A 27,572-nucleotide genomic window follows, 5' to 3' on the forward strand; every position below is an offset into this window, starting at 1 on the left:
TGCACACAACCTCTTCAAGGAAGTAAAAGAACCCTTAGTAGTATTTGTCCCCGGGAAGGAACTGAGAGGCTGGGGGCCAGGATGGGAAGGAAATTTCACTTTTTACTTTTTACTTTTTAAAAAACCATCTGCATGTATTAATATTCCCTAAATCAATGTAATGATAAAATTCCCTATGTTTTCTAAAGAAAATGTCTCCTCCTTTGGGGCCATCCTAAGCCTCACATCTTTGAATGTCTTGGAGAAGCTTAATTCACAGGGTGTTGGTCCCTTTGCCCTTCTGGGAGGGAGATGTTGTCTGGAATATTCCAGAATTCTCTCCCAAGTAGATGAGAAGGGGATACTCAGTTGTTGTTGCTCATCATCAGTCTTGCGACTAAGTTCCCTCCCAAAAGGATGAGAAACGACTCAAAATGTCTTCTATTTGGGCAAAGACCTTGTCTTCTAACCCCTGCCTCCCCCATCCCACATTGCCTTACACCTAATGGACACCTAATACATGCTCATTGAACAAGTATCTGTTGCCCCCAATTGACAATAAGCTCCATGAAGGAAGAGGCTATGCCAGCTGCTCAGTTCTGCAACCCCAGACTCGGCACAGTCACCAGCCAGAGAAGGTGCCTGGTAAGCAGTGTTAAATGAATCTGTGATTGAGTAATTTTGTCGAAACGGAATCTTGAGGTAAATCCACGTGGGGGAATAAATGAGCGTATGTACTCTTCATTGATGATGGTTCTTGGCAATGACCTCCTTGCCTTGGTTTCTCTGGTACCCCGGGAGTGCACCCATGGGACCATCAATATGGACACTGGATGGTAACTGTCCATCTACTTGTCTGCCTCCTCGGGAGGCTGTGAGATCTTTCAGGGCAAAAAGGGGTCAATGCAATGACCCAAGCCTGGCATGTAGTAGGCGCTTGGCAAACACATAGAAGGAACAAAAAAGAAAAATGTTGGTGCATGAGGGCCTGTCCTAATATTTTCTGTTGATAAATCTTAGTAGGCAGCAAGATTAACAGTTACTCTGTAACTGTAAATCCATTACCAACGGCAATATCTACAATTAATGGCAACACCTACATGTTTCCTACATGAAACAGACGACAAGAAGAGAGGAGAGAATGGTTAAATAAACTAAAATTCCACACTTCAACTTGCTTTTAGTTGGTGTCCCTCATCCCCACATCAGAGGAGGTTTTAAAAGATGCCCAACTGTCTTAAAAGATCTTGAGGCTGAGGAAATGGATACTAGTCAGGAAAATCATTGCTTGTGAGCTAGAGGGTGAAGAAGATGTGTTTGCAGTGAATTAAGGAAACTGGGCCCGCACTGCAATTTCCCCTGTCTCAGTGTTCAAAGTTAACATCATTAAAAACAGCCCTGTATGGGAAATTAGATATGGTCCTGTATCAATGTTAAATTTGCAGAAGTTGACAACTATACTGTGATTACACAAAAGAATATCCCAATTCATAGGAAACACTCAATTATTTAGGGGTAACATATCAGACTGTTCAGAAAAATATATTTATCTAATGGCATGAGAACATGTACAAAAGATAAAGCAAATGGGGCAAAAATGTTAACAGTTAGGTAAGTCTCAGCAGAGGGTATACAGATGTTCTTTGCTACTTTCATGCAACTTTTCTGTAAATTTGAATCAGTCCCCAAGGAAGTTTTTTTTTTTTTTAAAGGAAAATAACAGCTCTTTAAATTAAGAGCATTAAAGGGCACTATTAACAGGTTTAAACTCTCCCAGTGCACCTGACCTCATGGAAGAGTTATTCTGGCAGTGCCCACTGTCCCCTCCAGCGATCCCTGAAGTGGGGACCTCCTGTGTTTCCCCCGGGCTCTGGCGCATAATAATCACAATGGCATTATTTGTTCTAACTGCCATCATCTGTGTCTGTGTTCCCCTGCCCTTACTGTCTGCCTCCAATTACTTATTGTTTTTTTTTTTTTTTAATTTTTTTTTTCAACGTTTATTTATTTTTGGGACAGAGAGAGACAGAGCATGAATGGGGGAGGGGCAGAGAGAGAGGGAGACACAGAATCGGAAACAGGCTCCAGGCTCCGAGCCATCAGCCCAGAGCCCGACGCGGGGCTCGAACTCACGGACCGCGAGATCGTGACCTGGCTGAAGTCGGACGCTTAACCGACTGCGCCACCCAGGCGCCCCTTGTTTTTAATTGAGATATAATTCCCATACAATTTACCTTCCCTTTTAAAGTATATAATTCAGTCATTTTTAGTATATTCACAGGGTTGTAAAACCATCACCACTATCTAAATCCAGAATATTCTCATTGTCCTCCAAAGAAGTCCTGCACGAATTAGTTACTGCTACCCACTCCCTCTGCCCCTGGCAACCACTTTCTGTGTCTATAGGTTTGCCTATCATGGACATTTTATGTAAGTCATACGACAAGTGGCCTTCTGTGTCTGACTTCTCTCACTTGGCAGAATGTTTTCCGAGTTCATCCAGGTTGCAGCAGGTATCAGTACTTTATTCCTTTCTATGCCCATATGCTATTCCATTATAAGATTATTAATTACTTCTTTTTAATGTGCTTTTATTCTGGGCAGCTTGTGTATTTTTTTTTTTTTTTTGCTTGTTTGCAAGCTTGTTTGCTTGTTTGCACCTTTTTGAAAGGTGCTTTAAATTCTCTTAGAAACAAATCAGAATAGGAAGTGACCCATGTGACCCATAGGAAGGAAGAAGATGATCCCTGGGTCCCTCAAAGATTCGACCCCATGATCAAAGTGGTGTCACTGTTCCTGTTCTGGCATAGACCTGGGCACTTTAGGGCTCTATTGTGCCTCTGCTACAACCCCACCCTACACACATCTCTCCCCCAAACTGCCCAATGGGGAGATTCTCAGAGGGGTTCCTGAGGGTGACCAAGTTGTTGAGAAGTAGAGCCCTGGAGCATAAGAGCATGAGTGCTACAGCAACATATATACACACAGATACATGCACACACACAGACACACACACACACACTCATACACATGCACACATATACATATATGCACCCGTGCATACTGGGGCACATACATGCACATGTGCACACATGCACATAGACACACAGCTTTGTGTGCACTCACACATGCCATCACCTGTGGAAGACAGAAATTCAGCAGAGAGGTAGACTCATTTGCTCCCTGTAGTCCCTTTCCAGCTGAAGGAATCCAGTCAAGTTACAGTGAGTAGGTAGTTCCGAGGGCATCTGCTCTCTGTGCAATTCTCATGGGAACAGTCCTTTGCTGGAGGAGACTGGGCACATTCTGTCCTGGGCACTTCTCAGCCCCCACCAGTCTCCTCTGAGTGTGTGTGTGTGTGTGTGTGTGTGTGTGTGTGTGTGTGTGTGTAAGCCCAAACTTTTTGTTTTGGGCAGAATAGAGACAAAAAGTGGGAAGGGGGATTCTCTCTCCATGCAGGGCTAAGACCTGATCCTGGGGAACAGATGGGGCTCCCAGAGGGAGCCCAGAGGGACGAGAATGGAAGAAGAGGCACAAGAAGAAGGTGTTAAGAGACGGAATCCTTTAAGGGTCAGGAAGGTTGCACGTATGTGACTGATTTCAGGAAGAGTGAGTTCTTGACTATCAAAGGTGATGGAAAAGCCAGTCAGAGACAACAGGGCTGCTTTTCAATAGCCCAAATCCAGAATGGAAAGGTGAGGGAAAATGAATCTTTGTGAACAGATCAGGCTGGAACAGCAGAGTGATGCAAAAATCCAGACCACAAATTTCCTTTCGGTTCTGGTGTCTGAGGAATTGGCCTTCTAGCCACACAGTTCAGAGAAGGCTTGTCGATCCATCAACCCCTCGGGGAGGGATTCTACAAGGGGCTGTTCCAGAGCCCGGAAGCTCAGGCTCTTATGCCAAGATTGCTCTGATGGAAGCATTTCCAAAGTGCTTTTCATTTCCCACTTTTCTTTAGCACGGAGCACTAAATATAATTCAACCTTGACGTGATGGCTGAGATTATCAATGCTGCAGGACAACTTGATTGAGAAATAAAATGTGTCCTGCTCTCTTGGCTTCAGACTCATCACCAAAGAATGATGACAGCTTCTTCTCCCCACCCAGGAGAGCAGCCAGACCTCATGTCCCTGGCTTTGGGGGAGGGTTGAGACCTGTGACTTTGAAGGCGCTCCTGGACGCACCAGAGAAAAGTGGGACTCTGTAGAGAGTGGGGCTTACGGTGAAAGGGGAAGGGCAGGGTGGAGGATTCTGCTTTCCTGAGACACTCTAAGGGGATGGCCCACTGCTGGGGGTTGAGGGAAGAAATACCGGTGGACACGATACTCAGCCCTGCCTGCCCTCACTTTGGGAGCCAGGGCAGAGGTCCTGGTGTCTACATTGGCATGGGGGGAGTGGGTGCTATAAATATTTAAGCTGCCCACCGTGGTATAAACTGCACGGGCCTGGACAGTGAGTGGTCTGTGGCAACCATGCTAAATGATATCCCCGGAAGTTTCCTGGACTGTATCATCCATGAGGTTCTTGCACGATGCTAAGATTGGAATGGGGGAATCCTTAAATATGACTGAGATGCATTTCTCCCCACTCCTACTTGTGGGGACTGACCAGGTGTAATTGGATTTGGATAACCAAAGACAGGTGCACTTACTATGAGTGTGGGCACCGTGGAGATGGCACACTGCGTTATGATTCCACATGGGGTCGCAAGAGGAGAGGGGGGCCTGCTGTTACCTCGCCTTCCCCTCCTTCCTCCCCACTTCCCCTTGTTGCTATCCTTCTCTACCTTATTTACAAAAAGCTCTTCTGGGCGAGGACCTATCTCCTCTGCAGAGTACGGTTCTCAGGCTTTGAGATAACTCTCGACTTATGCACTCAGAGTTGTCTGCTCACTACCAAGGTCCTACCTATACCCAAGCAGTTCCAGTGGCTGGAAGTCTGGCCTTCTGATAAATGGAGTCTTTCCTCAGTGATGTCCTGTGAGTTAAGGTGATGCTGAGACAGAAGATTCCTCCAAATACCAGGACTGGGGAAACCCTGACTTCATTTAGTCTACTGACCTTTTTTGATTAGCACTTTCTTTTTCTTTTTCTCTTTTTGAAAAATTTTTTTTAAAGTTTATTCAGTTTTGAGAGACAGAGAGCAAGCAGGGGTGGGGCAGAGAGAGAGGGAGACACAGAATCTGAAGCAGGCTCCAGGCTCTGAGCTGTCAGCCCAGAGCCCAATGTGGGGCTCGAACTCATGAACTGTGAGATCATGACATGAGCCAAAGTCAGATGCCTAACTGACTGAGCCACCCAGGTGCCCCGGCACTTTATTTTTCTTAAAAAAAAATTTACATCAGTTGGGATCCTCCAATATTGAGGTATTTCATATAAAAACATGAATTCTCAGCATCTCTTGAAAAGAAAAATGAAATCTAGCAACATAAGACCCCAGCGCTCCATGGCAATGCTTGGCTGGTGCTGAGTAGGGTTGCCGCTGGGATGAAGCTGTGCTACCCAGCTTGTGAAATCACTGTCACTCCCTACAATATTCCACCTTCTTGGCCAGACCCATGTCGGCATAGGAGCTGGCCTCCTAACCCAGATCCTAGAGAGGTCGGCAGGCTTTTCATCTCTCCTTTCATTACAAACTTAGTGTAGAAGGCAGCTTGCCTCTTCCTGCTGAACTTCCAATAATTGCTAATTGCCAGCATCATTAAGTCCACTCTGGTCCCCTCTCCTGATCCCTCCCAGGTTGTTTCTGTCATATTTTCATTGTGAAGGCAGATAGCCAGCTCCTGTACACAGAGTATATGAGTAGAAACTGCCAGGCCAGGTCCTCACCTTAACAGTCCGATTGTCCAGGCCTTTTGTGTGTTCCTCAAACTCCACTCCAACGGTGAAATCCAGGTCATAGTTGCGGAATGTGCTGTTGGTTTTTGTCTTGAAGTTATCGCCGTTTTGATCAATGATCTTTGTCTGAGTCAGACGTACTGCGATCTTGCGGGTGGCAAAATCAATATCTGTTGGCAAAGGGAGTTGTGGAGGTTATGATGTGCTCAGCCAGACTCATTCATTTCTTTAACAAGGCCAAACATTTAGGACCAGAGGCACAGATCATGGGCAGGCCACATTTCTTTGCTCAAATGGAAAAGAAGAGTTGTCTTACACACGGCCAGTTTGGGCATCTCAGTCAATTGTCTGGAAACCTAGGGTCTCTCAGTGCCTCTTCAGGAGCCCTAATAGGAGGGAGAGGTAGCAGGCAGGGCTTACCTCTGAGCTGCAACTCCCAGTGTGTATGTGCATTCATACACATGCACACATACACATGCATGTGCATGCAGACACACACACACGCACACACACACACACCGCTCCGCCTAGAAGCTCCATTCTATCTATCTGACATTTTGGGTTTCCTCCTAAGAGCTTGCTGAGCAAAAGACTTCATGGTTTAAAAGAAAAAGGACCACTTAAAAATAACCAGTCTAGATCATGGGTAAAAATGGACCTTTTGTTAATAGCCATGGCAGGTAAGGATACATGCAAACTTTCATTAAAAAATTTTTTTTTAATGTTTATTTATTTTTGAGAGAGAGAGAGAGAGAGAGAGAGAGAGAGAGAGAGAGAGAGAGAGAACAAGCAGAGAAGGGGCAGAGAGAAAGGGAGACACAGAATCTGAAGCAGGCTCCAGGCTCCAAGCTGTCAGCACAGAGCCCAACACGGGTTTCGAACTCATGAACTGTGAGATCATGACCTGAGCTGAAGTCAGATGCTCTACTGACTGAGCCACCCAGGCACCCCAGCAAACTTTCATTTTTAAAGCAGATTGCGGATGTACTTAGCTAGGCTGTTCTGCCTCAGTCATGAGCCTCCAGGACAACTTCAAGCATATTCCAGACACTTAATAAATAGTTGTTCAGAGGTTTCTTTGGTTATTTTTAAGGAAAAGATGAAGAGTTGTTTATATTTTTTATTGCAAAAAGTTTAAAACAAAACAGAGAGGAGAATACAAAGAACTACATGCAACCACTATCCAGATTCAATAATTAAGATTTTGCCTCATTTACTCCATTTACATGTTTTCTCTGCCTTGATTTTTTCCCCATCAAATTCTATAGCAGTTCTTTTTATCCCCAGCTTTACTAAGATACAATGAACAAATAAGAATGCATAACTTTAAGTTGTACAATGTGATGATTTGAAACATGTATATGTTGTAAAATGTTTAAGAACAATAAGGCAGTTATTTTTAAAGTTCAGTAAGCATCAGAATTTCCACGAAAACTTGTTCAAAGAGATGACTGGGCCCTGGTCCCATATGTTCCAACTCTGTTAGGTCTCAGGGCAAGCCATGAGTTTGCGTTTCGGATAAACTCCAAGGTGATGTTCATTATTATTGGTCATTGGCCACACTTTGAGTAGTATTCCTATGACAGATTGACAATTGGTACATATGCAGTCTTTGTTTTCACATATATTTTTGATTGAAAACAATGGCAATGGATATTTGAATATTAAGTTTCGCCAGAGAGCCTTCCAGTTATCTTTAACTATATCTTTATTTTAAAACAGGAGTGAAGTTATTAAAAAATATTTTGAAGGAAAACATATTCATTTCTTAGAGACTATTAGTAAGTAAAAGGGAGTGTGCCCCTCAGTGGGGTGTTTCATTTACTAAGCCTTGAATTTTATAGTATGAAGCTAGGTGCAGAACCAACTTTCTCGCCAACCTCTGGTTTTGTATAAAATGTCACTGTCCTGTAGAATAGATTTAGAAACAAAGGATAATTCTGGGACTTGCTATAAACATTATTAAGCTCTTAGTATCTAGCCAAATCATGTTTGAATCTCTTGATGTCTGTGAATTCTCCAGATATTTTTGGATGTCAATCTAAATTTTTAATTTTTTTTTCAGAAATTCTACCTGGAAATTTTCAGAAACTCTGACATTGATACTGACCTCAAGAGTAAGAACAATTCAAATTCATTGAGTGTTCTTTCTCCGAGAACCCCAGTCCCATCTCTATGGTAGGGGGGTGATTAAACTTGACCCTGTGTGCTGTCTGGTGGGGGATAAATACTATTGAGCCCGTGAGAAAGAGCAGCAGTTACCAACAGTTCAGGAAGCTCCAGTCAATATGGAGAACTAACATCTCTGCTGGCCATACCCCACCCTTTCTGTTGTGCTTCTATGGTAACCAAACATCATGTCCTTTATCCTCTCTTCCCATTTCCTTTCTGACCCATTTCCTTCTGGATCTCTCACTTACTATCACTCTAAAGGACCTAAACAACCTTGGTTCTAAAGGACCATGAAGGGACTGAAGCTGGCTGGTTGGACTTCACTGTGGGCCAGCAGTTTGACCACAGATGGGAACCCACAACGGTATCACATCTGCATGGGGAAGGGCCCTGGCTGGGATTTTGGAACTGAAATTGTATAGACAGCCTTTATCATAAAGAGAAGAATTTCACCTAGCATTAGGCAGCCCAGAAAGTAAAAGGGTTACATACCTGTATCCTAAGTTGAAAAGAAAAAATAGGTTCAGATTGGCATGAACTGGTACATGAATGCTAGTGCCTTGCTCAAATATTGTTCACGAATATTGGTTGAGAACCTGTCATGTCTAAGAATTCACCAATGGGTCCCAAAGTTAGCTGCCCATCAGGATCATGTGGGAAGATGTAAAAACTACATATTTCTGGGTCTTACCTTAGACCCAGAATCTCTGGGTTTTTTTAGATCTTGGATTTCCTCATAAGGGGATGTCTGGAGAGAGTTCCATGGTGTAAGAAATTTGAAAGCCATGGCTTAAGCACCTACTCCTCAAGCCATAGGTGATGACATGGAGGCTGAGAGAGGTTAAGTGACTTGTCTAAGTATACATGGCTGAAAAAGCAATTACAGGATTTGATAACTGGATGGATATGTGTGGAGGTATCAGGTTGGGAGGAGAAAACAGTGGTTTTCAGCTTTGGAGTCAAGGTGAGATCCAAAAAGTGGGACAGGGGATTAATCTTTTGGGGAACATAGGAGCCAAATTTTAGGTAAGATGATCTGGGGGCTACACTGTGTGGACCCATGGTAATACTTGGGGCGGTAACTAAGACATGCCTTGAAACCGACCAGGAATGGTGCCCCAGGGTGGAACCTCCCTTGGGAAACCTCACCCAACAAACTCATGAGATAAGTACCATATTATCTCCATTTTACCAATGAGGAAACTGGCTCAGAGAGGCTGTGTCACTTTCCCTGGGTTATATAGTGAGAAAGCAATACAGGTGGAATTTGAACTCAGAATGGCCTGTCTCCAGGGTCAGCACAGTGCTCTACAAGCCTGAAAGCTGTGGGCTGGCCCATCTTGTCAGGTCAGACCATCCTAGATTGTGCACTTTCTGTGGCTGCCCAAATACCAGTAACTTCTGACTGACCCTTCTTTATACTTCCCCTGGAGGCACAAGGACTTCTGGGTCCAGCTAGATGAGACCTCCCTGTTTGGGGCAGTTTATGTTTTCCAGAGCTCTAATATATTATCTTCACCACATAGCAATGGTTTTCTGTGCCCAGGGTTCTATAAGAAATTTGAGGTGGGTCATTCACACTCCAGCCCCTGGCCATTCTCTGATACCTCATTTAGCTTCAGCTTCATGGCTTATGGAATTGTACCTGGGGACGTCCAAGCCACACAGACTGGAATGAGGCAACAGGATGTGGAAAGAGATAAAGGCTCTCTCCTCTGCTCTTTGTGCTGTGAACACCTCTAGGCCTCTTCGCCAGCATTCACAGATCCCGGGGCATCCCACTGTGTTTGCTTCATAGGTCATTTGGTCGTCAAAAAAATGTGGCCCGTGAGCTACTAAGTTCGGGAAATGAGGAGGTAAAAGCAAAAGAAGCTGGTTTCTACACTGAAGAACTTCACAGAGTCTTCATTCTATGAGAGATACTTTGCAACTCCAACAGTGGGGAGATAGGATGCAGACTTTCCCAGTCTTATGTGGTCGTAGCCCTGTGCTGTGGTGGGACATCTCACCCAGCCGGTCTGGTGCTCCGCAGAACATAATACAGAAAGCGCTAACAACCCCCCAATCTGAGGCATTATCTCAGTCACCTGGGCCCTGCAATTATGGAGCTATTTCCTGTTTAATTTTCACCCTTCAAGGCAACTGCTGGCCTGTTGAGAAAAGACTAAACAGGACCAAGTGTTCAAGTATTTCTGTCTTACAAATTAATCTTTCCTTAAAATTGCTAAAAGCCACTGAAGAATCTTCCATATCTGGTCAGTATAAACACATGGTTGTGGTAGGCAGAGGGCTAACATGTCACACTCCAACTCCTGCTTCTCTCCTTCTATCCCAGAAACAGTCTAGCGAGTTAGGTGACACCTGTGTGTCCAGCTTCAGTGCCATTGCTGGACCCTCGGGTCCAGATCTAGAAGCAGCAGAGAGTAGTGGCCATAAGTGGAGTTATTATTAACTGCATCATGTTGCTTTGAGGATTAACTTCGATGGTGTTTGTGAAGAGTTCTGCTCAGTGGCTGGTGCCTTGTGGTTATGGCCCCGTAAATGGTAGCTGTTGCCATCATTGTAATCATCATTATGAAGCCCCTTGATCTCAGAGGCTGGTGTGCTCAGAGTCCTTAGCATTTTTCTAGATATGCCCTGTGCGTTCGCCCCCTAAATCTCTGCCCCTCTCCTGCCAGCTCTCCAAATCTCCTAAGACCCAGCCCCAGCCTTGCCTTCTCTACTGCTGTTCTGCTCTTTCCTGCCTCCTTCCTCGTCTGCTCTTCAGGCCACAGAGCTTTACCCCCAGGAGGCACTACCTGATAGTTTCCTCTGACTTTTTCACGGGGGTGATGGTTCTTTCCTCTGAAGTCTTACCTCTATGAGGATAAGGACAATGCTGTCTGCTTGCTCTGTGTCCCCAGGATCGGACACAGAGTAGGTGCACCAGAAACACTTCTGGATTGGTTAATAGGCACCCTAGTTTGGGACAGTGGTTCTCACAGTGAGGTCCCTGGGCCAGCAGTTTCACAGCACCTGGGAACCTCTTACAAATGTAAATTCTAGGGCTTGCACTAGACCTGGGGATTGGGCCCTGCTTGTTTTTACAAGACTTCCAAGTGATTCTGTGCCTGCTAAAGTTCAGAACTACTGGTATAAAAGAGTGAGGGTCAAATCCAGGTATAAATCCTGGTCCAGATTTCCCAGCTATGTGACCTCAATGAAGTCACTTTGCCTTTCTGAGCCTAAGTTTTCTCACAGTAAAATGGGGAAAGAATGCTCATCTCGTAGGGTTATTTATGTAAGGTTTCTGTTAAAATGATGGTAAAATGCTTTACAGAGTAGTAATGAGTAGTAATAGATGCATTGGCCTCTACCCCTCAACCTTTCCTGTTTAGGTGAAAGAGTGGCCAGATCAGCATTCAGTCCAGGGCGAAATATTTGGTTCATGTTTCTGCATCTCCGCTCCACGGTCCAAGGGCTCTGGACTCTGAAGGAACAGTCAGAATGGTGGCTTATCTACTCTCTCACTAGCATAGGCCTGGCTTGTCACATAGGAATTCTAGCCAGCTTGGCCAAACATTTGTCTACATGGGCCAGTTTCCTCACTGTGTAGTTTGGCCAGTGGATAGAAACAACTTTAGCTCTTGCTCCTGAGGTCCATGCTGTTCTAAACCCTGGTGCTGGAGCCGTAGTTAGGAGATGAGAAAGAAAACCACAGACCAGGTGTTAACCAGGTGAAACAAAGGGGAAGGCTCCGGGCAAAAGGACTAAGGAAGAATTGGGAATTACTGAGAAATTTAGAACAGCAGTGTTCCTCAGAGAGGATGTGGAAATCAAGGCACAGAGAATTTACGTGGTGGGTTCAGAATGACCCAGCTGGGACAGAGCTCCTGACAGCTTGCCTACAAATACAGTCCGTTTATCGTTCACAACTAAGGCTCCCCTAACAAAAATTATTGCTTGTCCCTGGTTGCCTAGAAAGGTAGATCACAGCTAAAAATGCCTATTGCTGACAGAACTGGTTTGTCCTGGAAACACCACCCCCCGTCAATCTTTCTGACCAGTGCTAGGGGAATCTTATCAGGGGCTCTATGCAAATGGAATCAAGCATTGCTGCTTCTCTAGACTGAAAAATGGCTCGGCCTCTTGGCCACCCTTTAGCATTTGCACAGGCCAGTTAATCATGTCACCTCTGCTCCACCCCAGGGAAGGGAACCAAGTGTTCTGTTGGTAGATTCGTGATATTTCTAATCAAAAGGAAAGGTTCAACTGCAGCTGTAGAATACACACGCACACACACAGATTATAAAAACACTTCCTCTTTGTACTTTGCAGAGAAAATTATTTTCCTGATATGGTATTTTAACATCAGGGTTATCAAGTATGTTTTATCTGCTTTTCTGGATTAAAGGTATCTTCGAGCCTGATTTATAGCCAGGTGAAATGAATTTCTATCTCAGAGGAAAAGGTCCAAAGGCAAGCTATTTCTGAATAATATATGTGGCTTGTAGCTCCTGCAGAAGAAAACAACACTGAAGTGACTTTATTAAAGCATACTTTCCATAACTGCATTTTGAACAATGCAAGCCATAAAGTTGAAATATGAGTATACTACTCACCATTAAAATGCTTTGTAATATGCTTGCGCAAAAAGCTAAAGTTGCGGGCTAAAAGGGCAGGCACTCTTTGTAAATTAAAGAGAGAGATGCACACATATTCATCATATGAAATCTGAGACCCATTTCAAGGGCAGCTTCGATGGGCTTCAAACCTGGACTTCATTCTCAGATCATCAGCCCTCTCAGGCAACTGTGGGGAGAAGGGTGCAAGAGCAGTCTTCTCCGCATCTTCATACCATTTCGTCCTCCAGATAACACATTTAGAGAGAAAGTGAGCTGCCCCCCTGTCTGCCTCTTCCTTTCTCTCATGGGCATCTCCAAATATGTTTAAAACCTTTTGTAGCCAGCAGAGGCAGGCTGGAGACCTTGGGATGCCTCCCTGCTCCCCCGGCACGAGTTTACCTCCCCACCCATAATCTAGTACTCACGACTTGGTTGGGGGCAGGGTGGAGGTGCTGCCATTACAACCTAGAGGAGAAGGGGCTCTTGCTCTCCTAGGGGAAGATGCTAGGAAGAGGCTGAGCTTATCTTCACTGGGGCTTTTCTACCCCCAGCACTCTCTCTGTTTAAAAGTCCAACCAGTCTTTGCTTCAAGTAAAGGCTTTGGCAAGGTGTATAACTTCTTTGACTTAGGACCACCAGCAGAAATCCAAATTTTGTGAAATTAACTCCTTGGGTCATCAGACATTTTTTTCTTTCTCTCTCTCCCTCTCCTCTCCCTTTGCCTATCCCTCATTTGTTAATTAATTTCTACCCAGGGACTCTGAGTAACCCAATGTTTCTGAGCATTCTGACTACCAGTGAGCTCCTCCTCTGCTATCCACATGCTTAGTACTTGTACCTAGAATAGTGCCATGGAAAGAGCTTGAGAGATGGAAGCAGGCAGATTGGGCTCTTGTCTGAGCAACATCATTTCCCAACCACAGATGACCCTGGGGAGGGCCTTTCACTTCCCTGGGCTTCAGATTCGTCATTCCATGAAATGGAAAACATTCCTTCCATCTTGATCCCTGACTATACCCTGAGCTCTAGATCTTGCGTCAATATGCCAATTTTAATACTCCAGCTGGATGTGTAACGGGCATGTGAAATCAAAATATGCAAAACAGAACCCTCAGTGCATTCTGCCCTGCCCAATACCCCTAACCAAACTCACGCCTCCCCCATGTCTTCTCTATTTCAGCCTATGGGATCAGCATCTTCCCAATTGTTCATCCCTAAGCCTGGGGCCATCTTCATTTCCCCCATATCCTCTGGTTTCACATTCCCCTAAAAGCCCTGTTGGCTTTATCTCCAAACTGTATGTTGAACCTGTTCTCTCTTCTCCAGACCCCTGGGCACTACTAGCCCAAGCCACCATTACTTCTTGCCTGAACAACACAGTGGCCTCCTAGGATGGGCCTCCCTACTTCTAGTCTTGCTTTCCAGTGAGTCATTCTCTACACTGTAGCCACAGTGATCCTTAAAGAATATAAATAAAGTAGATTGTCCTCCACCACAATGTCTAAACTTCTCTTTGTTTGCCACTTCCCAACACATCAACCTTTGTGTTTCTTGAACACACCCAGAACCTCTGCACCTGCTGTCTCCTGTACCCGGGACGCTGCTTCTCGGCATTCGAGCCTTGGCTCACCTGTCAGCTCCTCAAACAGCCTTCTCTGACCACCCATCACTGTTCACCCAACAAGTCCTTTTTGTTTTCTTTAAAGCACTTACCTACTTTATTTATTTTCTCTCACGGCCACTAGTGTGTACACTCCTCAGGTGAGAGGGATTTGTCACCTCATTTACCACCATGTTACCAGTGCATAGGACATTTCTTGGCATGTCATAGGTGCTCAATGCATTTGTTGCAACTGAATAAATTACATGAAATAATATATATAAATTTCTAGAATGGTGCTCATCATGGCACGTGCTCATGTCTGATGGTAGACTGTGGCTCTTAAACCATTAGGACAGGATTTGGAACATTGTGGGTATTCAGGAAACCTTTCCTGGCAGAGACAACTCAGGTGAGGGCTGCTCGACTTCAGCCTTTAAGCTTACCTCCTTTCTGATTGAATTTTCCAGAGACACACTAGGACTTTTTGCAGTAGCCTCTGCTCTTTTAAATCTGTGCATATTAATTTAAACGAAAATTTGGTCTTCATAGGAGATGGGCCCCACCTTCTTTCCCAAGTAAAGAGGAGAACTGGATTTTCCCCAATATTTACAATTGGTGAACTAAATATTTCCTAGATGTCTAAATTGAACATTAACTGAGCAGTTTTAAGATACAAACCTTCCATTATATGTCCACATCTTTGCTGATTTACATGATGGTTCACTGAGTTACATTAAGGTGTTTCATTTTTCCAGGCTCCTTCCCTGCCCTGTCACCACCCAGTAACCAAATCTAGTCTATTTCCCACTCTGGACATCCCCCTGTCTACCTTCTTGGCACTGCTCTTACCATCTTCCCAGGACCATTGCAACAACCTCTTCAGTTCTCTGACAGTTCTGCAGATCTATTCACCCCTGGTTGTCGGGGTGAGCATGGGTGCTTTCTCTCTCTTCTGCAGACAATTCTTCTCCTTGTAGGATGAAGTCCACATGTGGTGGCACACCCCATTCAAGATCTGACCTGTTACCTTTCTGACTCTGTTCAATCCCCTCCTTGCACTTCACCCTCTAGCAATACAACTTTTTCTGTTCCCTCTGCCCACACCACATTCTTACTGGCCTGCCCTTTGCACATACCCGCAGAACAATGCCTGACTACATTTCTGTGTGGAGCCATTCTCTCCTCCCTTCAAAACCCCACCCAGGACTTAGGAAGCCTTCAGTGACATTGTCCAGTAGCTCCACTCACCACCCACACACACATCTTGCTGTGGGCTCAAGGGATGGAATCACCTACTGTCTCATGGATGATAGATTGCATTTTTTTAATGGCTGCAACAATACCTCTCAACCTACAAGCTATTCTTGCCATGTGGCTTTAACATTCCTCCCACTGAGAGACGGGTCTATGTACTCTTCCCTTGGAGGTAGGTGGGCTCATGACTACTTCAACCAATAGAATACAATGGAAGTGATGCTCTATGATTTCTGAGCCTGGATCATAAGAGGCCATTCAGCTTTCACTTCCTCTCTCTTTGGATACAGCAAGCATGCTGTGAGGAGACCCAGGCCACATGGGAACACCACGTGTAGATATTGACAGCCCAGCTGAAGCCTCAGCTGCCAGCCAGTACCTACTGCCAGGCACAGAAGTGGGGAAGCCTTTGAGATGGCTCCAGCTTCAGTTATTGTCCACATGCAACGGAATGAAAGCCCCCTAGCAAGAACCTAGCAGGTAAACCTGGTCAGCCCCCAGAACCATGAGAGACAATAATAAAATTACTGTAGTTGTTCCAAGCCACTATATTTGGGGGTGATTTGTCACACTGCAGCAGAAAACAGGAACACCATTTGTGCACGGCTTTAACTTGGCTGACTACGTAAGTTTGAGCTCCTTGAGAGCAGAGACTGGGTTTGGTTCTGCCTTAAATGGCACAGTCTCTGGCTTCCATGGCTAATGTCTGAACTGTGGTAGAAAAGTCAAGTGATTCCCCATGTCTGGACACTACTGGCCTCACTCCTTGGTAGTTAACAGACTCTCCGCCAGCATTCTCTCACAATGCTGGAACTTCATTTTTAGATAAGCCTTCCTCAGGCTCTCCTTTAAATTAAAGACCACTCCCCCCATTCCCTGATCCCCTGATCCAGGCTGCAGGGGGACCTCAGAAAGCTACAAACCCCTTAGGGTGCAAGAGTTTACCAGCTGCTTTCCTTGATGTCAAGAAAGTCTAAGACCTCAAGAAACACCAGGTGCCTAAGAAGGCAGGAGAGGAGGTACCATTGACCCTTGGCACTCAGTCTCTGAACACTTAGTAACTTTGATGATTTGGGATAAAACCAAAGGTTATTGTGACATGTGATGCTGCTGAAGCTGGCAGCTGAGTCATGTGGGAAGGCTGATGTGTAGAGTGAGTCGCTGGCTAGTGACAAAGCCAGGTTGCCACCCAGACCCACTTCTCAACAGGAATCTCTCTTTCCCTACTGAGCCAGCCACCAGTCCCCCAGAGAAAGCCACCTCCTTGGTGTAAGGGATTAGAATCTAAGAAAGTGATGGTTCTTTAGTAGGAAATAGAGTTATACTTAGTGATATTTCCATATCGGGGGATTTGCAGAGATCTCCACATATGTTCTTTCCAAATGCCAAGGGTTTGAATGCTCAAAAGGGCAAGTTTCCTGACTTGTCAATGTTGGGAAAGCAACCCCTGTTCCGCAGGGTAGGTGTGAGGGAATTGTACAGGTCTGCTGGGTTGCCTGTAGCAGATTAAATTGTGGGGGCAGCCCCACTCAGTTGCTTCCAGGGGATGGTAATAGTGGTGTTTACTTCTCACCTGAATTCTAGAGAGGGGGCATCAGGGACCAGTCTGCACAACTGAAAACTGTACTGAGACTCAGTTTTATACCTGAAGTAACATAGGACTTTATTATTTAAGAAAACACAGCAAAGGACACAAAATTGCTTTCTGATTATATTCCCTGAGTCTGGCTTGTTCAGCACAGGCTGAGAGCTTGAAACTGCCAAACAGCCCGTGGATAGTACTATTATTCCTACCTGGCAGATGAGGAAACTAGTTCTGGAAGGTTAAAAAATTGGTCAAAGTCAGAGAACAAACCTTATGTGGGCTGGCCCCTCTGGTGTGGTTTCCTCACCTGCATGATCTTGTTCAGAATTACACTTCTGAGCTAAGCTCCAGACCATCTGCCCATGTGTAGAATCAGTCTTCCATTTCTTTTTTTTTAATTTAAAACAATTTTTTTAGGTTTATTTATTTATTTTGTGAAAGAGTGAAATGGGGAGGAGCAGAGATAGAGGGAGAGAATCCCAAGCAGGGTCTACACTGTCAGGACAGAGCCTGATGTGGCTCAAACTCACTAACTGTGAGGTCATGACCTGAACTGAAACCAAGAGTTGGACACTTAAACAACTGAGCCACCTAGGCACCCCTCAATCTTCCATTTCTATTGTCTCTTCAGGACACTAACCTCAGTACAACAGGTGTGGAGCTCTGGAAGGAAGATTTGTGCCTCCCTCCTCCTCCCCCAAGTATTTGAGGTAAAATTCTGACAGCCAAGAGGGAAAAGAAAGCTATTCTGTATTGGAAACATGTCTAAAGTACATGAAGAAAGTTCCAATCTCTATACATCACACAATATGTCAGCTCTCCTTGTTCACTGACAGAGTAGAAATGTTCCTCAATGGAGTATCAATTGATTAAGTGTCCAACTTCAGCTCAGGTCATGATCTTACAATCTGTGAGTTCGAGCCCCACATTGGGCTCTGTGCTAACAGCTCAGAGCCTGGAGCTGCTTCAGATTCTGTGTCTCCCTCCCTCTCTGCCCTTCCCTGTGCTTGTGCTCTGTCTCTCTCTCTCAAAAATAAATAAATGTTAAAAAAAAGAAATGTTCATCAAACTAGAAGTTAATTGCACAGAAAATTCCACAATTCCCATTCTTGGTGAGACTTCCCATCTTCATATCCAGATTATCGGACCTCTGATCCCATGTGCAGCCTTAGCAGTGGGGAAATTCCAACCTGGAGCTCCTTATGTGGAAAGTTCTAAAGCTGGAAAAGGTGATGAGGAGGCTGTTGCAGGCTGTTGCCTGAAATAAGCACAGGCAGCCAAAGCTCCCTGCCCAGCGCCTGGCCCATGGCAGCTGCCCCACATAGTGAGCTCCTCCTTCAGGTGTTATATGATTTCTGTCAGCCCACGAGAGATCCCACAAGAGAGTCAACTCAGGACACACATTGATCAAGCTTTTGGCCTGGAGTCCAGTTCAAAAGCCAGGTAAACAGTGAGTTGTTTGACCTGTATGCCAAAAGCCACTCCTAGCCTTCTGTGGGTCTCATATTCTCTAGAATAACAAATTTAGCCACTCCTTGTCTGCTTCCCCACCACAAGCCTGCCACAAGAGCAATGCAGGGTCATTCATGGATAATATCAGGTCTAACTGGCTATCTAATAGATGGTGATCCAAAGCGGGAGAGCTACTGTATTTATCTTGTCAAGTTTGATTTTACTCCATGTGTGCATGTATGTGTGTATGTGTATCCCACATTCATGTATCTTTTCTGTGTGCCAGGTAGTATGTTGAGGACATTCCAGACATAATCTCATTTATTATTATTCCCAATTTACAGATGAGGAATCTGAGTGTCAGAATTTCTATGACATACCTATTATTACATAGCTAGCAAATAAGGAGCAAGGCTTACATACAGATCTGTTGAACTCCATAACGGCACTGTCTGGAGGGCCAGACTAAAGTTCTCCCAAAGTGACCCCCCCACTTCCATCCCTGTCCTCTCACCTACCTAGGGCTTTCATGTAGCCTTCAAAGTTGTCATTACTCTCCATCTCCCAGGTTCCATTCTGGTCCCTTGTCATGGTGATAGCTTCTGGTTCAGTGTGGGTGAATGTTGAATGTCAAGGAGTAGGCTGCAGGGAGAACATGTTGAAATGAGCTACTTTTATAGCCTAGTGACTAGATTTATGGCTTTGAGATAATAGGTTCAAAGATCGTAAGCACAACCAAAAAAACCTTCCCTTTCCTTTGCAAAGTTCAGCAGGACTATGAGCAACCCACGCTCAAAGTCCAATGTGGCCACATGGGTGCCCCAGTGACCTGTACCATATGCAGGGGTCCAGAGAAGCCCATTTTTGGATGGCTGGGATCACACAGAGCTCTTGGACCCAAACTAAACACTGTCTGGCATTTGAGGAAAACAAATATTCAGTGTCCACCCCACACTGGGCAGTGCCCAATATACTAAAAGCAAGCCAGACAAGGAGGGAGGCCAGATGGAAGGCAGAGGGGCAGTGGGACTCTGCTTCAAGCCATCAGGAGCAAGCTGAAGATCACCTTGACCAAAATAGGGGGCATAGCTGGCATTTGGACAAGGACTCTTAGTTTGGGCTATTTCCCAGATTGGCTGTCCCCAGGGGTGAGAAAATGGGTTGGTTTACTGTTCTGATGCATAGTTCTGATAGATGAGGCCTGAACAGGAGCTGCTATACTGTGAAAAACAGAGATGTGGGCTGAGATGGATAAACCATGAGTCCCCAAAAGTGAGGCCAATTTTGATTATGGCACTATGGATCTCTAATATATGTATTTATATGCTATGAAATATAAGCAAATTCTGCTTATATTCTGTTTACTTGTGGTTTGGGGGATGTAAAACAGCACATTTATTTATTTGTTTTTAGTAAATATACTAGAGTCAGGAAGACACACAGTAAAAAAATGGCTCAGCTGCTATCAAAAAACCAATGTAGGGAAAAGGGAAGAGTAAAGGACTACTTCACTACAAATAGAAAATGAGTGAAGGCAGAAGAAGCAGATAGATAAGTAGCATCAGACTTCATTATTTGGTGTCCAGTCAGAAGCTTCTATAAGCTGATCACTTAGCCTTCTAGGTTGGAACAGTAGGTATTCCCCTAAAGGTTAAGATTCAAGGGCCTCTACATGACCCCTCCTACCTCCAACTGAGTCTCCTATAGGCCTCCTTTGAAAGAAAATAATTAAAAGCTGACCTGGTATGGGAGAGAGTTGGGGGCAAAAATGAGGTTGCTAATTTCAATAAGCCAGAGATTTTAATTTTAATGGGTGGGCGGAGGCATTCACCCTGTATCAGGTGGGAAGTTGAAACTAAAATGTTTGCATGAAACCAAAACACTGAACAGACTACTCTGTCATTGAGAATGTGAAATAGTCAAAATATTCCCAGAGACAGTAAGAAAGTGTGTCTATTTAGCCTGGGATCTATGTGAGTTAAAAAGAAGTTCTACCCTGCTTTGCCTCTGGTTTAGGGTTTGAGCTTATGCTACCTGCTAGCCAATGTATTAAATAAATGGAGTCCTGGAGCTTGCAAAACTTATAGGCTGCAAGAATTTAATGTAAAAACTGTCTGGAGGGATACATCTTCAAACCAGGCCAACCAGAATTCCCTGTGATAAAGTCAGCCAAATGTGAGCTCATCCAAAATTGTTAAACACATATGAAAATCCACCAAAAAAGCACACATCAGCAGAAATATACAGTCAAATTAGACTTCTAAGACCTCAGATAATACAAATGGCCAGTTACAAACTATAAAATAAGTATTTTATAATGAGAAAAAAATTAAAAGCACTTAAAAACATGAAAATGGATAAAAAGACATTTAAAAATATATTGAAAAATAACCAGAGAGTAGTTATAGAAATTAAAAAATGAAGTCATTAAAATGTGAAAGGTAATACGTGGGTTAAATAGATGATTAAACACAGCTGGAGAGAGAATTAGTAAACTGGATAATAGAGTTGAGGAAATTCCCAGAATTTTGTAACATAGAATACACTGGTGGAAACTTAGAGCATCAAAATAAAAATGAAATTCTAAAATCTTCCAGAGAAAACAAAACAACCATATAGATTACCTATAAATAAACAATACAATAATCATCTTGATATCAGACTTCTCAACAACTTTGATGGAAGACAACAATAGAACAATATCTTGCAGTGATAAGGGGAAATACTTTTGACTAAGAATTCTAAATGCAGTCAACTTCATTAAAATATGAGGGTTTTAAAACTAAAATTATTTCACACATTATAGACCCAAACTGGAATCAACCCAAACATTCATTGACAAATTAATGGATAAACAAATTGTGGTATATTCACACAATAGAATCCTACTCAACAGTAAAAAGGAAAAATCTCCTGATACACTGAATGATGTGAATGAATCTCATAGGTATTATGCTGAGGGAAAGAAACTTGACACAAATGGTCATATACTGCATAGTTTCACTCATAAGAAACTCCAGAAAAAGGATCTAATCTACAGTGATAGAAAATAGATCAGTGATTTGGTGAGTACAAGAAGAGAAGGTAGGGCTAGGAAAGGACACAAGGGAAATTTCTTGGAGAGGTAAGATGGAAATGTCTATAATTCATATGGTGGCTGTATGACAATCGCTAAAACTAAAACTCTGCAATTTGTATCTGTTCCTTTCTATCGTATATAAATTAAACTTTAATTTAAAAATGAATAAAACAGGGGTGCCTGGGTGGCTCAGTTGGTTGAGCGCCTGACTTCAGCTCAGGTCATGATCCCATGGTCTCTGAGTTCAAGCTCTATGTCGGGTTCTGTGCTGACAGCTCAGAGCCTGGAGCCTCCTTCAGATTCTGTGTCTCCTTCTCTCTCTGCCCCCACCCCTCCACTCTCTGTCTCTATCTCTCTGTCTCTGTCTCTCTCAAAAATAAATAAACATTAAAAAATTTTTTTAATGAATAACACCATTTTTACTCATGGGCGCCTGGGTGGCTGAATTGGTTAAGCATCTGACTCTTGATTTTGGCTCAGCTCATGATCTCAGGATTTGTGGGTTTGAGCCATGCCTTGGGCTCTGTGGCTGATAAGGTGGAGCCTGTTTGGGATTCTCTCTCTTTCTTTCTCTGCCCCTCCTCCTGCTTACATGCTCTCTCTCTGTATCATAATAAACAAATAAACTTTAAAAAAACTATAAAAAACATTTTCATTCATGCATTCATTCATGATTATTTTGCAAAAAAGATTTAGTAGCATCTCAAACTAAAATCCCATATTATACCCACATGGGAAATTAGCTGATTGATGTGTGTGCTAAGGAGGTTATAATTATTGATTGACTAGATGGTTGTAAGAAATATAAGTTTAAATATTATCTGAGGGGTGCCTGAGTGGCTCTGTTGGTTAAGCAACTGACTCTTGGTTTCGGCTCAGGTTATAATCCCACAGTTCTTGCAAACCATAAGATCAAGGCCTGTGTTGGGCTCTGCACTGATAGCAGGGAGCCTGCTTGGGATTCTCTCTCTCCTTCTCTCTCTGCCCCTCCCCATGCTTGTGCACTCTCTCCTTCAAAATAAATAAATAAACGTTAAAAAATTTTACCTGGGGACACCTGGGTGGCTCAGTCAGTTAAGCGTCCAACTCTTGGTTTCAGCACAGGTCATGAACTCATAATTTGTGAGCCCTGTGTTGGACTTTGCACTGGTAGTGTGGAGCCTGCTTGAGATTCTCTCTCTCTCTCTCTCTCTCTCTGTCTCTCTCATGCTCCTAGCCCACTCATACTGTCTCTGTCTCTTTCAAAATAAATAAATAAACTTAAAAAAATATTATCTGAAAAACTTAGGAGAAACCTCTAAGGAAATGGTTCTCAAGCCCTACCAAGGGTCAGATTTATTTGTAATCTCATCCCATGGGCACACAGAGATAACAGCTACATCTATGCAACTAACTGTGAAAATGACCTGAACTCTGGCAGAATAGACTTTCCACTTAATCTTAGGTAGAAAGTCATGTTGAAAGGGGTAGGAAAGGTAGAGAAGTAATTGGGAACATAGCTCCCCCAGTGAGACTAACTGCAAGTGGGAAGGACATCACAGACATAGAGAAGTGAGAGGGTCAGACCCCATACCAGGCACCCCTGGCCCTGGGTACCTGCATTGGGAAGATGAGTCCCTGTAACATCTGGCTTTGAAATCCAGCAGGGCTCAACTTGAGGATCTTTAAAAATCACTGGGGGTTAACTCCAAGAACTTTAAAAATCAGTGTACTTAACTCTGGGAGAATTGGAAGGTGATAGGAAACTAAGTCCCTGCCATTAAAAAGCCAGCATAATAAACAACTCAGCTCAAGACACAGCACAAATAAAGCAGTTTGAAAATTACCTGTGTTAGACATGAAGGAGATTTATTGACTAATCTTAAAATGTGTGCTGGTGAGGCAGGCATTTTTAGGAGACATCTCCAGGAAGAAAAGAATTTCTCTTCTTCTCCTCCAGTCTAGATGGCCTGATGTTTGTGGGAGCTAGAGCTAATACTCTCCATCTACCCTGCTAGCCTGTGAGCCCTGCCCCTGTGTTTCCCTGCAGAGCCCACCATGCCCAACCTGCTAGCTTCTTCAGGTATCCCTCCAAAACAGCTCCTGTCCTTTGAGACTCTGTAGGCAACTGTGGCCAGGACTGGTGCCACTCCAAAGTGACTCCTGCCCTGGGGAGGGAGGAAGATAATTCTACGCACCAGCATTGCAGTTGTAGCAGATGGGCCTCTTACCTGACTGTCCAGAGAGCAAGCCCTGCCCTTTGTATGCCTGCAGCTGTGGCAGAGAGGCTAAGTGCAAACAGCTAATCTGACTGCCAGCCCCACCCACCAACAAGACCTCAGCAACCTCAGACAGGACTCTCAACAGGGACCAAACCCTGCCCAGTATGCCCATAGCAGGCAAAGCAGGTCATTGAAGCCAGTTGGGCTGAAGGCAATTACAGTTTAGTCTCAAGAGGAGGATGCATGCAGCCCACGCAGGGGATACTCCTGAAGTGCCTGGTTCTGGTGACCAGAGAGGATTGCACTATATGGCACCACAAGACCCCTACTTCACAAGGCCACAACTTTCAAGACTAGGAGATGTAGCTGACCTACCTAATACATAGAAACAAACACAGAGAGACAAAATGAGTTGACAGAGGAATATCTCCCAAATGAAAAAATCAGACAAAGTCACAGTAAAAGAACTAAATGAAACATCTTAAGCAATATTCCTAATAAAGAATTCAAAGTAATAGTCATAAGGATACACACTAGACTTAACAGAAAAGTAGATGAGCACAATAAGAACTTCAATAAAGACAAAATATAAAAAATAACAAATCAGAGCTGAAGAATTCAATAACTGAAATTTTAAAAATACAGTGGAAACAATTAGCAGACGATTAGAGGACACAAAGGAATGGGTCAGTGATCTGGAAGACAGGATAATAAAAAGTAACCAAGGTGAACAGGAAAAAATAATAATAAAGAATGAGAATAGATTAAGGGACCCAGCAATATCATCAAATGTAATAACATTCACATTAGAGCCATCCCAGAAGGAGGTGAGAAACAGAAAGGGGCAGAAAACTTATTTGAAGAAATAATCAGTGAAACCTTCCATAATATGGGGGAAGGAAACAGGCATCTTGGGCCCAGAAGCACAGACAGGCACTAACAAGATGAACCCAAGGAGGTCCGCACCAGACACACAATAATTTTAAAAAGTAAAAATGACAAAAATTAGTAATAAGCAGAGAATTTTAAAAGCAGAAAGAGAAGGTACAAAAACAGACACAGACAAATGGAATAGAATAGAGAACCCAGAATTGGACCCACACATATATGGCCAAGTAATCTTTGACAAAGCAGGAAAGAGTATCCAATGGAAAAAAGACAGTCTTTTTAGCAAACGGTCCTGGGAGAACTGGACAGCGACATGCAGAAGAATGAACCTAGACCACTTTCTTACACCATACACAAAAATAAACTCAAAATGGATGAAAGACCTAAATATCAGACAGGAAACCATCAAAACTCTAGAGGAGAAATCAGGCAACAATCTCTTTGACTTCAGCTGCAGCAATTTCTTGCTTGACACATCTCCAAAAGCAAGGGAATTTAAAGCAAAAATGAACTATTGGGACCTCATCAAGATAAAAGGCTTCTGCACTGCAAAGGAAACAATCAATAAAACTAAAAGGCAACTGACAGAATGGGAGAAGATATTTTCAAATGGCATATTGGATAAAGGGCTAGTATCCAAAATCTATAAAGAACTTACCAAACTCAACACTGAAAAAACAAATAATGCAGTGAAGAAATGGGCAGAAGACAGGAATAGACACTTTTTCAAAGAAGACATTCAGATGGCCAACAGACACATTAAAAGATGCTCTACATCACTCATCATCAGAGAAATACAAATCAAAACCACACTGAGATACCACCTCACACTGGTCAGAGTGGCTAAAATGAACAACTCAGGAAACAACAGATGCTGTAAAGGATGTGGAGAGATGGGAATCCTCTTGCACTGTTGGTGGGAATGCAAACTGGTGCAGCCACTCTGGAAAACAGTGTAGAGGTTCCTCAGAAAATTAAAAATAGAACTACCCTACGACTCAGCAATAGCTCTACTAGGAATTTATCCAAAGGATATAGGAGTGCTGATTCATAGGAGCACATGTACCCCAATATTTATAGCAGTACTTTCAACAATAGCCAAATTATGGAAAGAGCCTAACTGTCCATCAACTGATGAATGGATAAAGATGTGGTTTATATATATAATGGGATACTACCTGGCAATGAGAAAGAATGAAATCGTGCCATTTGCAGCAATGTGGATGGAACTGGAAGGTATTACCCTGAGTGAAATAAGTCAGTTGGAGAATGACAGAAATCATATGTTTTCACTCATATATGGATCTTGAGAAACAACAGAATACCATGGGGGAAGGGAAGGGGAAAAATACAGTTACAAACATAGAGGGTGGGAGGTAAATCATAAGAGACTCTTAAATACAGAGAACAAACTGAGGGTTTATGGGGGGGAGTGGGAGAGAGGGGAAAATGGGTGATGGGCACTGAGGAGGGCACTTGTTGGGATGAGTACTGGGTGTTGTATGTAAGCGATGGACCATAGGAATCTACCCCAAAACCAAGAGCACACTTTACACACTGTATGTTAGCCAATTTGACAAAAAATTATATTAAAAAAAAGAAATAGTAATGAAAGCTGTGAGGATTAAACAAAGAAGAAAAAGCAGCAAGAGAAAAGAAAATAGTTATATACAAAGAAAATCCTATGAGGCTATAAGCTAATTTTTCAGCAGAAACTTTATAGGCCAGAAGGGAGTGGCATGATATATTCAAAGTACCAAAAAGTAAAAAACCTACAACCAAGAATATTCTACCCACTAACGTTATCATTCAGAAAAGAAGAGGAGATACAGTTTCCCAGACAAACAAAAGTTAAAGTTAAAGGAGTTCATAAACACTAAACCATCCTTACAAAAAAATGGTAAAGGGAATTCTTTAAGTGGAAAAAGAGGAGACCATAACTGGAAGTAAGAAAATTATGAAAGGAAAAAATTTCACTGGTAAAAGCAAGCATGTAGTAAAGATAGTAGATTAATCACTTATAAAGTCATATGAAGGTTAAAACCTTAAACTAATAAAAATAAATTATATCTATAAAAATTAGTCAAGTGATACAAGAAAATTAAGATGTAAAATATGACATTGTACACATAAAACATGGTGAGGGGAGTAAAATTTTAGTGCTTTTAGAATGTATTTAAACTTAAGCGACAAACTTAATATAGACTGCTATATACATAAGATGTTATATATGAAACTGATGGTAATCACAAATCTGAAACCTATAGTAGATACAAAAAATAAATAAATAAAAAGAAGGGGAACCCAAGCATAACACTAAAGAAAGTCATCAGACAACAAAGGAAAAGATGAAGAGATGAAAGTAGAAACAGAAGAACTACAAAATCAACCAGAAAACAATTAACAAAATGGCAATAAGTATATACCTATCAATAATTACCTTAAATGGGGGCACCTGGGTGGTTCAGTTGGTTAAGTGTATGACTCTTGATTTCAGCTCCGGTCATGATCTCATGGTTTTTGAGATCGAGACCTGAGCTGGGCTCCACACCGACAGCATGGAGCCTGCTGGGGATTCTCTCTCTCCCACTCTCTCTGCCCCTCCCCACCCTCATACATGTGTATACACATGTATGCTCACTCTCTCTCTCTCTCTCTCTCTCTCAAAATAAATAAATAAATAAACTTAAAAAAATTTCCTTAAATATAAATAAACCAAATGCTCCAATCAAAAAACATAGGGTGACTGAATGGATAAAAAAGTAATACCCATTTATATGCTGTCTACAAGAGACTCACTTCAGACCTTAAGTCACATACAGATTCAAAGTGAAGGGATGGAAAAACATATACCATGCAAATCAAAGTGAGAAAAAAAAAAAAAGCCAGGATAGCAATACTTAGATCAAATCAAG

General features: G+C 43.1%; 1 protein-coding gene across 3 annotated transcripts in view; it reads right to left on the reverse strand.

The window, feature by feature from the left end:
• The window catches only part of RBP2 (retinol binding protein 2), a 67,257-nt gene that overhangs the window by 3,983 nt on the left and 35,702 nt on the right, over positions 1-27,572 (reverse strand). For all 3 annotated transcript variants that reach the window (XM_086674403.1, XM_025912957.2, XM_086674404.1), the window contains 2 exons: positions 19,008-19,131; positions 5,811-5,989 (listed from right to left, as the gene is read on the reverse strand). In XM_086674403.1, coding sequence (XP_086530529.1) covers positions 5,811-5,989; positions 19,008-19,080 — 252 coding nt within the window. In that variant the 5' untranslated portion in view covers positions 19,081-19,131. The remainder of the gene's footprint in view (positions 1-5,810; positions 5,990-19,007; positions 19,132-27,572) is intronic.

Source organism: Puma concolor, chromosome C2, assembly GCF_028749965.1.
Source record: "Puma concolor isolate L17-30 chromosome C2, mPumCon1.1.hap2, whole genome shotgun sequence".
NCBI classification, from domain to species: Eukaryota; Metazoa; Chordata; class Mammalia; order Carnivora; family Felidae; genus Puma; species Puma concolor.